At 36.9% G+C, this 17,463-nt stretch overlaps 2 protein-coding genes across 3 annotated transcripts in view; one reads left to right on the top strand and one right to left on the bottom strand.

The window, feature by feature from the left end:
* mc3r (melanocortin 3 receptor) lies at positions 1-13,187 on the bottom strand. Its single transcript, XM_079896945.1, has 2 exons — positions 12,910-13,187; positions 1-2,569 (listed from the first exon to the last, which is right to left on the bottom strand). Exon 2 carries the CDS (start codon positions 2,544-2,546, stop codon positions 1,563-1,565), a length of 984 nt encoding a protein of 327 aa, XP_079753071.1. The 5' UTR covers positions 2,547-2,569; positions 12,910-13,187; the 3' UTR covers positions 1-1,562.
* The window catches only part of slc13a3 (solute carrier family 13 member 3), a 15,725-nt gene continuing 11,225 nt past the window's right edge, over positions 12,964-17,463 (top strand). Inside the window, exons 1-4 of one of the 2 annotated variants that reach the window (XM_079896941.1) lie at positions 12,964-13,264; positions 15,024-15,289; positions 16,496-16,659; positions 16,983-17,046. In XM_079896941.1, coding sequence (XP_079753067.1) covers positions 13,157-13,264; positions 15,024-15,289; positions 16,496-16,659; positions 16,983-17,046 — 602 coding nt within the window. In that variant the 5' untranslated portion in view covers positions 12,964-13,156. Of the gene's footprint in view, positions 13,265-13,823; positions 14,200-15,023; positions 15,290-16,495; positions 16,660-16,982; positions 17,047-17,463 lie in introns of those variants that run through there. The other variant, XM_079896942.1, reaches the window with a different exon arrangement.

Genomic DNA, 17,463 nt, shown 5'->3' on the forward strand with positions numbered 1-17,463 from the left:
TCTCTCTCTCCCCCTTCAGAATAAAAGGCAAAAACACCAAAAATGAGGGATATTTGGTGTTGGAACTGATTATGTTCAGTTGGCTCAGTCCCCAGTCACATTCCACTGCTGAAAGGCAAAAACAGAGAAATTTGAGACTAACTGATCCACACAAGCTGACTGCAGCAGTTGGGCTGAGTTTGACTGCATATTGATGCTGATGGGAGAAAGTCCAAGTCTGATTCTGACAACTATAAGCAACAAAGTTGGACACCATTAAAGATGAACAGATCCAGTCATACATGTAGGTTTAGGATGTGCCCTGATTTATTTAATGTCCCAAAAGCAAGTTTCACCACATGACTGTTAATAAGATTTCACTTCAGCAACTTTGAACACAAGCATTTACACACCGTTATCATACAGAATGGTCTGAACATTGTCACAGATACCTAAAATATACTATTTACACATTTTAAACATACTGTACTGTAGGGTCTAAAAGTGTAATACCACTAGTGAAAAGGTTATTCTAAATCTTTATTAGAATTCTTTTTATTTGGTTTGTCCTTTTGCACAAGCTGCATGAACGCCACAAATTTGTGTAAAACTCAATGATCATGTGATCCAACATATATTGAGATGATTCAACAACCTGTTCTCATGGGAACACATGACTATTTTATTTTTTTTGCCAAATTCTTGACTATTTGATTTGTACAAAAACGTATGATTTATACGAAAAATTAAGCAAGTGGTTCAAGATCATACAAATTCGCCACAAAAATTTGCCAAAACGTAAAATATGTATGTTGGCTTCAATGAAAGAACATGTAGAGTCACATGATCAATGTGATTAATTTACTTATTTGATTTGTCACCTAGAAATAGTGAAGTTTTCAAGTATTAATTTATAATTATGTATAGCCATTTAATTTATAAAATTTCATTATAAAACTAATTATAACAAATTACAATGAAATCCATAAAATTATCCCATGATGGGAACCCTTTTATATGAAGCACCCAACAGAACCCTTTAAGATTCCATAGAATCTTTTCTTCTAAGAGTGTAACAAATAATTGATCTGCTTTTTTCAGCAAGACATTCAATCTACCCTCAAGCTCTCTGATTTTCCAACGCTATCTCACGACCAATTCGTACGAATTCGTACGAATGATAAAAAGTTGGCTAATTCGTACTAATTCGTACGACCTCACTCGTACGAATTTGTACGATTTGTCTAAACCCACGTGATGGGTAGGTTTAGGGGCGGGGTCAGGGGTAGGTCATTCGTATGAATTCATACGAATTGGCCAATTCGTAAAATAATTAGTACGAGTCAGGTCGTATGAATTCGTACGAATAAGCCACCTCGTAGAATTTGTACGTTTTCCCGTGAGATCGGGCTCGATTTTCTTACAGCATCTGAACCTTCCAGGTTTAAAGCTTTCCTTTCATACCCTCATCTCAGGATGTGCAAAATTATTCTGACCACCAAGCTTTTGGCATCTTACATCAAGGTAAACGATTTCTTGACACATCCAGTCTTTGTTTCAAATCAGACATTCTTTACTGACGTCTAAACAGGAGACTGGCAGCCAAAACAGCAGAGTATCTCCTTAAAGGTCTTCCTCATTTCAAGGCTCCGGCAGGCATAGATGAGGGGGTCAATCACAGAGTTGCACATAATGAGGACCAGGTACGTGGTGAAGTGAGACATGTAGCAGAGGCAGAGCGGATGGTGCGGACAGGACACCAGCAGAATGAGGTGGAGGAAAAAGGGCGCCCAGCAACACACAAACACTCCGAGGAGGATGGAGATGGTCACGGCTCCCTTCATGCAGCTGTGTCGACGTGGGGCCGGGTTGCCAGCGGCAGCTGCTGCTGGGGGTAATGCTGCGATTCTCTGGACATGAAGTCTGGCGAGAAGAAACATGTGTACGTAGAGAGTTGCCATGAGAACCAGCATGGCAAAGAACATTGTGATTAGACACACGATCACGGTCTTGCTCTCCGAGTACACTATAAAGACGATCCCACAAACCACACACACCAGCCAGATCGCGGCGATGGCGACCAGCGCTCTGCGTACAGTCACTATGCTGTGGTAGCGTAAGGCGTAGAAAATCGTGACGTAGCGGTCGACGGCAATGGCCAGAAGGTTGCAGATGGATGCCACAAGAGAAATGCAGATCATCGAGTCAAACACATTGTCCATCAAACGCACAAAATAGTCACTGGCCACCAAAAGGCGACTGTTTAGTACTGCGATGAAAATGGTCTCCAGAGAGTTCGATACACTTACCAACATGTCCGCAGCAGCCAGGCTGCACAGGAAAAAGTACATTGGAGAGTGAAGGTTTTTGTTTTTGACCACAGCCGAGATGACGAGGATGTTCTCCAGGAGACTCACAATACCCAAGGTGAGAAAAACCACCGCCTGGATCTGGACCTGCTCGCACAGCGCCCCTGCTGGAGGATCCACAGTACTGCCATTAGGAGGCAAAGATGTGCTGTTTGCAGGTTTCTGCCCTTTAAGAGACTGCAGGTTTGAGTCGTTCATCGGGATTTGTGAAGATAAAGAGACTGGGAAGAACAGACAACAGATGGAAATTAGAGAGGAAAAAGAATAGGCTAATAAAAGAACAAAACTGGTTCAGATGATATATAAGGAAGCTGAGAGCTGCAGATGTAGTTGAAGAATCAGATGTTGCAGTTTCTAAGAAAATCCTCTGCTGCTTGTTTGTTGGAGATGCTCCTGTAGAGATGCTCTGTGATTCAGTGGCTCGGAGTAAACCGACTCTCTCACAGCCACTGACTGTACGTCAGCAGATGCAGCCTCCGCCTGCTCTTTGTGTGATTGCTTAAGACTTTAAATGAAAGATGTGGGTACAGACACACACATTTATAGTGCATGGCAACAGGCAGGTATGTGCTTTCTTTGATCCAAATTATCAAATCATTAATTTATTTTCCAAAGATATCTTTCAGGACAAACACAAGAACTGTCACGTATTAATGTTTATATATGTTATATTAACACTCTAATACATTCATTGTGTGTGTTATTAATGACAATATACATTGAAAATGGCTAATGAAAGCTGTAAAGCACTAAATACCTAGAGAGTCCTGAAGCGTGTTTAGGAATCAGTCCGTTGTAAAATAACACACTACTTTCAACTGTAAAGGAAAGGAACTATAAATGTAAAGGAACATAAAGGAACGAGAGGAGTTTCTAAAGGTTGCAGTTCTTGTCTTTTCAAGTCTTCAAAACTTCGTCTTTTTTTTCCCGATTTGATCTTTTATATATCAGAGGGTTAATGCGTCGTAATAAAATTATTATAATTATATATAATATAATAATTATATAATTATTTTGTTTGAGCTCTTGCATGGAAGTGATTTTGTAATATCTTGATTTTGCTGACTTGTTTGTGCACAGCTGTATTAGAAATGTGTTCTTGCAGAACTGTGCAGTCACATTCTCCACTTAAAAGAGAAATCCGTTCTCTCATACCATGCATGAAGCAGTATCCAGGTAACTATGGTATTTATTTTACTGACAAAAGCTTTTACTTGTGAAACCTTGAGGAGAGACACATTACGCTACATGAAAAACTACAGGAGCCTATTTGAAGTGAATACATGAATAAAGTTTGAGCAAATAGTGTGTGTTTGTAAGAGTAGTTTTAGTGTGGATCCATGTGAAGAGTCATATTCCCACAGGATATTGATTGATTTGTTTCACACCTCATCACCTGCTTCAATGACTTCATGACAAGTTAATAGACCAGACTGTTTCACATGGTGCACAGTTCACACTCCAGCAGACAATCATTTATCAATACTGACTCTGATTGGTGCCTTGTCAGAAAAAAACAGGAAGAAAACAAACTAAATTTATCAGTTAATCTAAGCTACCAAATTGTTGACAGGAGAGATGCATGTTAAAGTTAAGTGAATAAATGAACCTGACCATTAAACTAATATAGCCTACAGAGATTCAGTCATAATTAATGGAGCTTTTGTTTGAGAAGTGTATTCATTTTTTTAGACATTTTTATTATATTTTAGTAGCCTACCTCTCCACTAGGGTTGGGAACCGAGAATCGGCCAATCCAACCCTTATCCAGAACCGTTATTGTTTTTGAAAAAATACCGGAAACGTGCGAAATTCAAACACCCACGCGATCTTATTCCTAAATGACAAAAACTTCACACCGGAACATTCAAATCTGTTTGCGCTGTCGTTGACCCTGAGAGAGCAGTTGTCAATATGAAACAGCTTTACTTCCAGTCTTTTCAACCATACAGTATCGATATACAAATATTCTGCGTTTGCCGGAACCGAAACAGTAAGAAATTTTCCGGTTCCGATACCGGTTCCGGTTCCGGTTCCCATTCAATAAAAATTAAAGTAGCCTAGGCTAGAATTATAATAACAAAAAAATAGTAGGTAGCCTAAGGGAAAAATGCACAATCCTTTTTGTGTTTAGGCCTATTTCTTATAGCCTACTTGTCAAATGAGCTTAAAGGAGAACTCCGGTCAATTTTAACATTGAGCTCACTTTTTTGTAAATTTGGAGTGCTGTCAGTACAGAGAACAACGACAAAAATCGGTGTTACCTACACCGTGTAAAGCACCGTGTTGGTCGAAGTCCACAGTAGTCGATTGTTGAGTTCATGCGCGTGAACTCGACAATCGACTATTGTGGACTTTGACCGAAAACAGTAAGTAAATACAGGTATGTGCGCTGGCTGAATTAACCAGGGGGGTAATCGAGCTCTCGATTTCCGTACCACCCCCGGCGGCCGCCATTGGCTATCAAGCCTTCACCTGCTGTTAGCATTCCATTGACTCCCATTCATTTTGGCATCACTTTACATCTGAGGCATTTAAAGACTCCATTTGTCCATTATTTATTTCAAAAGAAACACGACAATGTATAAACTGCGCAGTTCGCTCAGCCATCAGGAAATGAGTGTTTCTAATTTGCTTCACTTTTCTCCGTTGAAACCTATGGGGTCGCTGTGTCCAGTTTATATACTGTCTATGGAATTAACATCACTTTTAGTCATATCTTTCACATCTACTGCAGTCAGATTCACCCGTGTTAACTCTGAAGGAATCACTCACATGGCTGGGCACTTGTAATGACACATCAAGGATGTTAAGAGGCTAAAAGCAGGTTTAAAACTTGCCCCATTGAAGTCAACAAGGTGCAAATTTTAAAAAGAGGATAACACGGTGTAGGCAACACCGATTTTTGTCGTTGTTCTCTGTACTGACAGCACTCCAAATTTACAAAAAACATGTTCTCCTTTAACAGACTGGTAATGTCAACAAATTCAACATATATTCATTTCTGAACATTTCTGCATTCTCTAGGATAATTTGGGATCTCTTCTAGCTTATTGTATCTCCCTCTCCACTGGATAAATCCATCAAGGACAAACCAGCCTCAGCAACATTTGAATATTTAATCTGAATATTTAACTAACTACAGGTCCATGAGTACAGCAAGGTCAGGGTTAGAATACTAATGATGCTTAAACTCAGTCTGAGCTTTCACTAGGCCTACATTGCCTGTGGAATACAAATCCACAGTTTTACAGTTTTAGCCCCCTTGAAACCAGCTCAACAGGTGGGTGGGCAAAGCACAAGGAGGTGTCCAGGTCACATTTTACCCCAAATATAAAAATAGCCTATAATCATATTTTTCATTAAAAGAAAATAATGTCTATTATTAGGATTGTTAATACATTTTACCACCTTAGATTACATTTACATTATCCCAAATGTTTCCAACAATGAATAAATCCAGAGAAATCAGCTATTTTAACCATTGTAAAGTCCCGTCACCGTGTTATGTTGCCTGTCAATGACGTCATCCCCAGCTCCACCTGAATTGATCTGCTACGGGTAATTAATGTACGCTATATTGTACAGCAGCAGCGGGTCATGTGTGCATTGGCCGTAGCGAGTCCTGTACTTGCTCTGCAGCAGCAGCAGCAATAAAAGCAGCAACAGCGTAGCAGATCTGTTCCACAAAGACCAAACATACAACATTGTCATACCATGTCAACCACTCTAAGAGTTGTCATGACAGAAAGAGCTTTATTTGTATTAAAAGTAATACAGCATTTACTTAACCATACGTTTTAAAAAGAATTGCATGCCATTTAGCAAAACAAGTCATCTAGCTTTTATTAATGATATTCTTATATAGATCTAGCTTAATACAATGTGCAACAAGCGTCTCATACGCAAGTAACTTTATAACATAACTTTCACACGCTCAAATATATATTTAGTATGATTGTTTTGACCAAGTAAAAAACAGTGCTGCGTTACCCCACAATTTGAATTAATCTAATAAATTGACCTGTATTCAGCATTGCAGCTGTTTCATTAGAATGAAATAAAATAATGTGGATTTAAGTGATCAAACGCAACTGTAACAAACTTCAAATTCATGGAAGGAGGCGAGCGTTAAACGTAACTCTAATCGTAAAATATGCATAAACAACAAAGCGAAAGAGCGACATGCAGCGGCCAACTGCGGCATTTAAAACAGCGATGTAAAATATCCCAGGCTCTTAGCCCCGCCCTGCTTCATACCACAGTAACGGCAATAAAACTTGAATACATTAGCTCATCCATGAGCAATTGCTTTCCATCGGCTGTGGAGGTGAAGACGACACCTTCCACGATTCCATGCTCATTTACGGCATCATCAAGCTACACCTTTGTTAGTGTTTTGAATAAGCGACCTCTAGCTGCAAAATTTACATACTGTACCTTTAAGCTCATTTTATCCAGTTTTTATTTTACCCCCAAAATGCAGTTTTATTATCATTACTGTAACAAGAATAAGCCTTTGTTACACTGCCTTTAAATGCATACCTTGGGTCTTTAGTGACTTGGGACGTCATTCACTACCCTCCTCCTCATTGATTATTTAAAGATAGACATCAACCTTCTTAGTATTCCTCAATCAATTCATTAAAAATAATATAACAAGAAGAAAAATAATACAATTATTAAAAAAATTGTTTTCCCTTTCAATTTTTATAAAAATTGTATGGGGTCGCTTATGACCCGAGGAGTGTACAGTGTTAGTATATTTTTTTCTGCACAACAATAATTGAATCGTTGATGACGGAATAAGTGCAAAGTAATTCACCTTTACTCCACAACGTGGCAATGTCTGATACACAATGATGAAGTGACGTTTCACTCATAGTTACAGCAGGCAGAAAACAAAAGAATAGGAAGAATATCAGCAAAACTTGAAATGGCTCAGCGATTTACTGCAGAGCAAGTACTGAACACAATCAAATATTAGTATCACTGTCACTTGGATCTGGTGAAGAAGCTGTCAGCGATCAAAATATTGATTTGAAGATGTTGAAAATGATAGTTTTGAGAATATGTTTGAGATCACAAATATGAGCCAGATGCTGAATGTACGGGGAAATGAGCTCTGACGAGGACAGTGATGATGGTATAAAACTTCTGCTCAAACTGAACCCGTCCAAGCTCCAAAAGGTAACAAAATATGATTTATTTTATTCTTCTGCAATTGCTACTCAAGAGTTTTTTATTATCGTGACAGGTAGAGATCCACCTACCTGTGTTAGATATAGATTTGGGTCGCTAAAGACCAGAATGTAATTATGATTGGCAAAACATTCAGGCATTTAAGGGTTAATCACATTTTTTTATTAAATCATTGTAAAACAGTATTTTTATACCGTGGAACACTGGTGACAGGAATCAATTAAAACAGACACATTACACACTTTGCAATAAAGACTTAATCATCTTCACATCACGACTGCCTGGACATTCTTTATTTCTTACAATCCTCATAATACACTGTGGTTTACTCTAATTCTTAGCCATGTAAATTCCTGTTCGTCATTGCACACCTGTCAGAATGTGTAGAAACAAGGAATGGGGGGAGGAATATAACCTTTGCTCAGGAGTCCACTCGTGTCTTAATCAAATCCCCCCTGACTTGCACCTCTCTCTGACTCATGGAGCACAAAGTAAAGCTTTCGTCTCCTGGGGACAAGTAATATTTCATGAACCGGACATCTTTGAGGTTTTACTGATATGTCCATAGTGTTATACTGTATAACAGTATATTCAGTTTCTACAGAGATGGATGTTTCTGTAACTGCTACTTTGGAATTACAGCTAGGTTTCTGAGTTAAGGTCTCTTGCAAAATAACTTTTTTAAAGAGTGTGGCTCATTTTTGTTCTATCATTGAGTGTTTTTGTTCTTGAAGCAATTGTTTCGTGATTTCATATTTTTGCAAGCTATTGCGAATCACTGTGCAGATTTTATGGCGCCCTAGGCACTATTTCATAAAGGATAGGTTTAACTAAGGCCCTTCTGACATTACCCATATTACTGAATTTCACGATATTAAAACCCTCTGACAGCTGTCACATAATATAATAAGAAATAAGAAATTTGATGCATTGTTCACCTGCAATTTCTGCATCATTTAGCAATTTAATCACATTTACTATATTTTGGCTATTTTGAGCCTGCATGTGAATGAATAAAATTATGTTAGTGTTAAAGTGTGTTTGCTAAAACACAGTTATCAAACCCAGAAAGACTGAATTTAAAAATGTTTTTGCATAAAGTCTCACATTTATGTGGGTGTATTTAAGTCTCTTCACATTATTTTTTAGTTCCATGACTCTTGCCCAGTATCCACACACAAACCTACAAAAATACAGATCCAGACTAAAGACTAAATGTTCTTTCTGAATTAAAGCCGCTTGAGACATTTCTCTCTCACAAATCGCCTTTTCTTTAAAATACTTTAAGTAGTTTAAGCAGCAGTGCATGTGCTTTATTTCACAGAGCCTTTAAAGATGCAACTGATTTGCCCTTTTCAGTATTTTCAGATGATTATGGTTATGAATATTCAACAATAAAATCTACAATAATTTTCATGTTTGCTCTCATACTTACACAACCTACCATTTAGCCAGTTTTATTTTAATGAGCACATATCACTTTTGGGAGACAGAGTTGATAATTTGTCCACTAGAGGGTGTGAGAGCAGTACATGGGGCAAAATGAGAATTTGGGATTAACTGAAATAAAAAAAAAATATATATATATATTAAAAAAAAAACTTATTTCAGCTAGTTACATTTCTTATCTTTTTATTTTAAATTTAGTTTAAGTTGAAGAACTATAATAACTAAAACATAATAAAAAACTATAGACATTAAAACTAGAAAAATAAAAAAATAAAACTGGTCTCTAAAATGAACAGTTATAGAGTCTGGTGCTCTTTTTTTAATGTTTATTTTATTTCAAATTATGTTTTTTGAATTTTTTTTTTATGGCTTTAGTTTTAGTTAATAAAAGACCACATCAATATTCCAGATACCATCATGTTAACGCTCGAGGACGCATAACCTGATCTTAAATATGACCAATTTTCCTATCTCATGAGTAGGAGATTCATTCTCATGTGTGCCCTTTAGAGCAAAATAGATGTTGGTAAATATATGAAGACAGCCATGTCAGTGACATTCAAAGAAAATGTCATTGTTTTTCAAGGAAAGCAAGCTGAACATGATATTGAGTCATGCTTCGCCTCCTCTTCTGGTCTATTTTTCTTCGCACTGGGCTTTTATAAAAAAATTTCCCCCCAGCAGATTCAATGAGTATAAGGATTTGTATTCCTAATCAAACAAATGATACTGGCTAAAAGGGTCTTTGTAGCATAATAAGAGAAGATAATGATGGTAAAATTGGGGTCCATCATCACAAATTTGTCACATCCTCTTCATCGAGGTCTTTCTTGGAACACCTTTGCTCCTACGTTCATGTTCAAAGTAGTGAGGTTTCTTTTCCCTTTCTCACTCAGACCCAATTTACTATCTGATTCAGTCCATTCAGGACTAAAGTCAGCACATGTAGGTTTTTCACACTCACAAGTTGCATAACTAATGAACGTACTCATACATCTACCTTATATGTGCTGTTTTGTAATATTTTGCACTGTCTATTGTTTAACTGTATTCTTGTTGCAGCTGTTTTGCTGCCTATAGGCAAAAATAAGGTTTGAGAGATGCAAAATTAGATTAAAGCAATAAGATTTTGTTATCTGGTAAGTAAACATTTCTTGTAATTCCACAACAACATTTATCATTCATTTAGTAATGTTTTACCAAGAGAAAATACAATACAATAAAAAAAACAAAAAAACAGACAGAGCCTTGAGGTTCAGCAGACATCCCAGTGCTTGAGAACTCACTCTGCATTCATTGGCCAGTTTGAGAGATTTTGGTTTAAGAATATGGGAGGGGAAAGTTTGTGTAACCTTAAAGGCACACTATCCAAGATTTGTACCTTAATATAACAGCTTCGAAATAATTTCGATGGTAAATGAACTTGTAGTAGGGCGAATCATCCCGATAGCAAAGCGGGGAGGCGGGGAGGGGATGCCGCTGGCAAAACCAGCAATGCAGGTTTGAAAGGTGGCGCCCTGCCAAATCTCGCGAGAATCACGACTTGCTTTACGGCACGACGTCACATACATCAGCAACATATGAAGCAGCCTCTATGGAGGACACTAGCACGCATTTCAGACGTGAATCATGGCAGAGTTGATGAAGAAAACGAAGAAAGCGCGGTCAGAAGAGTGCAGAGACGTATACGTCTATATATAGTATATATAGATGTATATATATATTATATATTAAGATATATATATTTGAATACAGTATAAGAGTTTAATCTGTTGCTCTGTCTAAGTCCTGGTCCTGCTGAGGCTGCACATCATTGAGCCCTGCCTGTTTGATTTAGTTCCACACAGAGCCTCAAAAGTTTTTTCAAAAGATGCAAGAAAATATGCACCGGACCGCAGTTAATGATATATTCCCAGGGGATCAAACTTTTTAGCTAATAAATACTTCTATAGTCAATAATCATGTATAGCTACAGAGAAAGTCAATCATCAATTATTTGTTTGGAAACACATGCTACAGCCCCATTAAGTAACTTAGACAATAGCTGAATTGTACAGAACAATGGCACAAAAAAAAATCTGAATCTTCTTTTTGCAATACTGCTCCTGCTAACAGGATCTGAGTCAGCCACAGTGAGTAATAATCTAAACTGCAGGGTCAGACAGTGCATTTGTCCTTGTGTTGCTGGTGCTAGGATGCCATGGTTGCCTACCATTTACCATGAAAATACCATAAGTGAACGCAGCATTAAAAACAGTGTGTATTATAAGAATGACGTGAGATCCCCGGTATAGCAGAATAGTGTGGCTCAGTGTGTCTCCAGGGAAAGAGTATTAAATTAAAAAATAAAAGTTTCATTCACTGACAAAAATTATTTGTCAACAAAACGGAGAGCATCAAGGCTTTTATCATTAATGAAAATAAAACTCACAAACATAAAAACTAAAAAAAATTATTTTAGCTTAATGAAATAAAAACAAAATGTGAGGTTGTGAAAGGAAAATAAATGACTAAACACCACCTGCCCTTAATGTGCTCCACAATAAAAAAATAAAATGGAAAAATATTTCCCAGAAGTCTCGGTGTATTTTATCACATTTTATTCATATTAAATTGTTATTGCTTTAAGGTTGACATGAAACGGAAGTCTTATATAGTACTATATACTATATGATACTAAGAAGTATATAGTCTTTTCTTTGCCATATTGTGACGTATGTCCGAGTAAAAGCGGCTTCTTGAACAAGAAAAAAAATGTAGGGCTGGGCTTGATTTTTGTCCATCGGGAATTGATGGGATTGTTGGATCAGTGTGGTTTGCTATTGTTGTGATCTCATGACAGGTTGTCCCACCCTCGTCCCAATAAACACGTCATCAGAGAAGAGAAGAGATGTTGTTTAAAGAGGAGGGGTAGTTATTTTTAAGAAAGATTATGAGGGCACGTAAAAAAATTAAATGATGCACAGACAAATCATTAACAATAAACACTGCTATAATATTTTATATATTATATATATATATATATATATATATATATATATATATATATATATATATATATATATATATATATACACACATACATACATACATACATACATACATATGTATATTTATTTGTAATTTTTTTTTTTAATTTTTTATATATATATATATATATATATATATACACACACACACACACATTAGGGTGTTTTAGGTTGCATTTTATGCTTTTAGTTAATGTTTACTGCAATCATTTATTGTCATGTGTAGGCTATACTATACCATGATTTTTTTTTTTGTAAATAGTACACTATTTACAGTCTATATACACATATTAGTCACATACAGTTTATGAATAGGTCACTTATAATGAACTTTGATTCATCACATGGCCCTAAAGCACCATGAAAGCTATCAGTATATTTTAAGGTCTAAAACATATTTGGTTTAGTTAAGTAGTATGTTTTATCAGTTGAATGAAGTACACAGGCACTAAAATGCCATTGCATAACATCTGCACACATAAATTCATGGCACACAGGCACAGTGTACCATACATTACAGTCTAGCAGCAATAGCAAAGCAAACCAGAAATATAAGAGGCACATTAGGGATTGTTTTGAGTATTACCAAAACTAATAGCCTACTATAAGCTGACTAAAAGAAATAATTTAGGCTATCTGATTTATATGCAGCCTACTATTATAAATAAGTGGAAACCTATATACAAATATATTAATAATACTGGTATTCAAAAGTATAATGACTCAGCATTAGCCTACAGCAAACATCTCAAGAAACGTGAGGTCAAAATAATCATCAGCACGCGGGACCTATAACCTTAACCCTTGACCTGTCACACTGCTAATATCAAAGCTTTACAAACACTTCTTCAGTTCACACAGAGTATACATTTAATGCTTACTCTCTCTTTGTAGTTTGTGTGAAGCAGAACACTTTGCTCTTCATCTTTCTTGGCGCTGTAGACCGACTCACGTTGAAGGCTAAAGTCGAGGGGTCTTTAAGGGAGTTAACGAGTAAGCCAATAGTTAATCTTCTCCCGCTGTGCTAAAAAATAATAAAGCAAAAGTAATAAAGTTGGAGACCAAGCGCCAGAGCCTCAGCCTGTCCCAGTGCAAAGACAAGGAAAGGAAAAAAGGTTTTATGCCGCAATGGACTCTGCAAAGTTTTCCAGGAAGCTCTGGTGCGCGCGCAAACAGCTCATTCTTATACTCGCCCCGCTACTGCTGCTCCCGCTGCTCTTCGTTGTGCCACCAAAGGTAAAGAGCTGTTAAAATCAGTCACCTTATGCTATGGCCTTTTGAACACAGAGGATTGTTAATTATGCGTTACAGCAGCAGAATTGTCACACAGCTGATTACAATTGTGTAAATATTCGCAGATATTGACCTATTTCAGAAAATATTATTTTATATCAGTAGACGAAAATGAGCATGAGCACCTGTTTCTTAAAGGGATAGTTCACCCAAAAATGTAAAATATCAAGCTAATGTTGTTACAAACTTTCAAAAAAAAAAAAAAAATTATCTTTAGGGGTAGACAATAGATTGTCACTGGGGCAGTACCCTTAAAATGACATCTTTATATTTGTTTTTTACACCTAAAAAGTGCGTATTAGTTTCTTGTAGCAATATGTAGGCTACCTTAAGGTATAGACAGCAATGTCATCACCACTTTCAAGGCCTAGAAAGTTATGACATTATTAAAATAGTACATGTGACTACAGTGGTTCAGCCTTGATTTTATGAAGCAACGAGAATATTTTTTGTGCGGAAAACCCCCCCAGACTTTATTCAACAATTTCCTCTCTTCCATGCCAGTCTTTTCTGGGTTCTATACGTCAGATCGTCAGCTCAGTATTGGCCGGCTCCTGCATCAGCATCACACGCATGCATTGTGGTGCTCACATGAACAGCGTCAGAGACTGACATGGAAGAGTAGACATTGTTGAATAATCATTTTTTCTTTTCTTTTTTCTATGCACAAAAAGTCTTCTTGTCGCTTCATAAAATGAAGGTTGAACCACTGTCACATGGTCTATTTTAACGATTTCTTTACTACCTTTCTGGGCCTTGAAAGTGGCAATTATGTTGCAGTCTATGGGGGGTCAGAATGCTCTCGGATTTCTTCAAAAATACCTTCATTTGTGTTCCAAAGCTGAACGAAGGTCTTACAGGTTTGGAACAACATGAGGGTGAGTAATTAATGACAGAATTTAAATTTTTGGGTGAACTAACCCTTTAAAGGTACTGCTAGTGACAAGCTTCCATTGCAAAAAAACAGTGAGATATTTCTCAAAATATCTTCATTTGTGTTCCACAGAGGAAAGTCATACATGTTTGAATTATAGAATGTAATTTTTTTTTGGTTGCCCCAAAATTATTTGAACACCTAGGCATACAAAAATGCCTAAACGTCTTTGACCTTTGACAAAAGGTGCAAATAATTTGTTAGAAAGACAACACAAAGGCACTATTGAAACAGAAAAGCAGAAAATGGAACAAAAAGAAGTTTGTTATATGTTTTGAATGATGAAGCGATATATTGTCCAAAATTAAGGCAAAAGCTTTCTGTTCATAATGTATGAGATTAATAACAAGCCACTGTACACTTCATCCTCCAAGAATGATCTGATTAATAATGAACCAAGAATGAGTTGGTTAGAAGTGATTGCAAAATGGCTTAGAAAAGGGAAATTAGTGAGCAAAGGTCTAGCATCATGCCAATGCAATATTTCATAGTGCCTTCTAAAGGTGTCAGAATATGATGTATCTGTAATACAATGCAGGACTTTATTTAAAATATTGAATGTATGCCTACAAGGACTTTAACTCTTAGACAGGTTTACACTAAAATGAATGTGCTGCTCTCTGCTCTGAGAATGTGCCTAGTGAAAATTTTGCTGACGCATATTTGCACATACATCTGCTTGCCTACAGAAAATGAATTTCCATTCAGTCACAGTAATCCTTATTAACTCATCCCTGCATCTACACATCCATCTGTTTCTTTGTCCAGGAGGGCAAATGTTTGTATGTGGTGCTTCTGATGGCAGTGTACTGGTGTACCGAAGCGCTCCCGCTGGCGGTGACTGCCATGCTTCCCGTGTGCCTCTTCCCCACCATGGGAATCCTGCCTTCTTGGAAGGTCTGTCCGCAGTACTTCCTGGAGACTAACTTCCTGTTCCTGAGTGGTTTAGTGATGGCATCTGCTATAGAGGAGTGGGGTCTCCATCGCCGTATAGCCCTCAAGGTGCTGAAGATTGTAGGAGTGAAACCTGCCTGGTGAGAAAGATTCTGTCTTAAAGAGGACCTATTACGCTTTTTTTTTTACATTTTCAACTTTCTTTAGAGTCTAATCTTGCTGTTTGAGCATGAAAAAGGTCTACTTAGTTACAAAGCACAAAGTTATTTTTTATATAAGTAAACACTGATTTTGAACTCCCTGAACCACCTCGATTGTAGTCTTGAGTTTTCTTCCAGGAACGTACACGTCACAATATTCCTCATTTAAATAATTCCTGCCCAAGGCATATGGAAAAAAAGGGGGCGAGGCCTGGTTGAGTTCCATTAGTATTGTGTTGAAATTCAAAGTGGTTGACCAATTGCAACACACTAATCCAGCCGACCAATGAGAGCACAGTGCGCTTTTCAAAATGAGGGGCTTCATAGAGAAAGGAACTAAACAGGGCTGCGTTTTTTCAAAGCATCGTGAGCTAAGTTGATTGTGGAGACCATTGGTGCCAATGATTCTGCGATCTAGGCTTATGATGCTTTTGAGAAACGCAGCTCCTGGTGTTACTAACAGACTGGGGAAAGATTTGCTAAAACAATGTAATATGTGAACAATAATGTGTTTTTTCAACATTCAAGCATGAAAACCTATTCTAGCTGACCCTAAAAACAAAAAAGCGCATAATAGGTTGTCTTTAAGTTTTAGCAATTGTAGATGGTAAACACAGAAACTTTTACTCAAATATAAAATCTGGTCATTTACTCAAATATCTGTGTCAGAAATCAATTCTATTAGTCGGTACAACATTTGATAAAGCGGAAACAATGCAACAAAAGTATTTCTGCTTATTTATAGCTTTTCTCATCCCACATATTTATCTTAAGTTTTCTCAGACACAAAAACTGATAGAAAAAAGTAAAACGTAATTTAATACTGAATGTGTTTCTGCGAATAAATTGTAGTATTTCACAGCATGATATTCTTTTCACAATGTTTTCATACATAACATGCTTTTTATACTTTATTGATTGTGGAGTTGTTTATCTTTATTTATTGGACAGTGTGTGCAGACAGAAAAGTAGTTTTGATAGAATATAAATTCTACTGTCATTACTTTTAAGCTTCACCATTTGACACAGTTTTACTATGTACACAGTGTGTACTGTGTGGTCACATTTTATTGCACTAATTATTGTAGGAATGGTTGCGTAATAATATATAAGGTATGACTCTACTTGTCTTTCTTTCCTATCCAGGCTGATTTTAGGCATGATGATCACTTCCTCTTTCCTGTCAATGTGGTTGAGTAATACAGCCACAACAGCCATGATGCTGCCCATTGCTAACGCCATACTGGAAAGTCTGTTTGGAAATCTGGAGACTCTAAAAGAGAACTGCAAGGGCAAGCGGGACCCAGAGGGTTGGTAGAGTGGGGAGAAATTCATATTCTGTGTGTTGCAAGCTAATTAGGAAATGAAAGTTTTTATTGAAAGTAATCATGACATCAGCATACAATTTAGATGGCCTACTGTATACACATGACAACATGATATAGGCCCTACAACCTGAATGGAGAACTTTGAACTGAACAAAGCTTCTTCTTTTTTTTCTTTCTTTTTTTGTCAGTCAAGATTTCTTTAATGTGTAAAGATACTGAGAAGCCTAATTTTATATATAAAAAAATATTAAATAATTAAAATATATTTTAATTCTAAGTTATAAAAATAAAACATTCCATTGCAGGTGATTCTCAGGTGAATTTGCATGTGCTTCCTTTTGAAAAACAGATACTAACCACAGATGACAGGTAAGTGAGAAGAATTCATTTGTGACTTTCTTTGAACAAGAACTTGATATATCTAGTTCAGTCATGACACTCTAGAGGGCGCAGTCTGATAGGTCCTTTACATGCAAGCTGCGAGCAATTACATCATTACTTCATGGCACAAGCTGATTGGCCTCTGCTGATCATTTAAATTTTTTAAACATTTAAATAGTCTGGTTCAGTGTTTGCTGTAAGCTAGTCCTTCAGCTTGCTACCAAAGTTCCTCTGAAACCTTCAACCTCCCCCAGCTCCACCTGCCTAGATCTGCTACAGGAATTATGTTTCTATTTATACAGTAGCAGCATATTTTGCATGTCTGTATTAGCAGTAATGATGGGAGAAACGAAGTGTTTTAAAACATCTAATTTAACCAATTGCTTCGCAAAATGATTCATGCTC

Source organism: Squalius cephalus, assembly GCF_949319135.1.
Source record: "Squalius cephalus genome assembly, chromosome: 16".
In the NCBI taxonomy this organism is placed as follows: Eukaryota; Metazoa; Chordata; class Actinopteri; order Cypriniformes; family Leuciscidae; genus Squalius; species Squalius cephalus.

What these genes read in the sequence shown, in the direction of transcription:
- mc3r (XM_079896945.1), bottom strand. Translation starts at nt 2,546, where the DNA reads ATGAACGACTCAAACCTGCAGTCTCTTAAAGGGCAGAAACCTGCAAAC.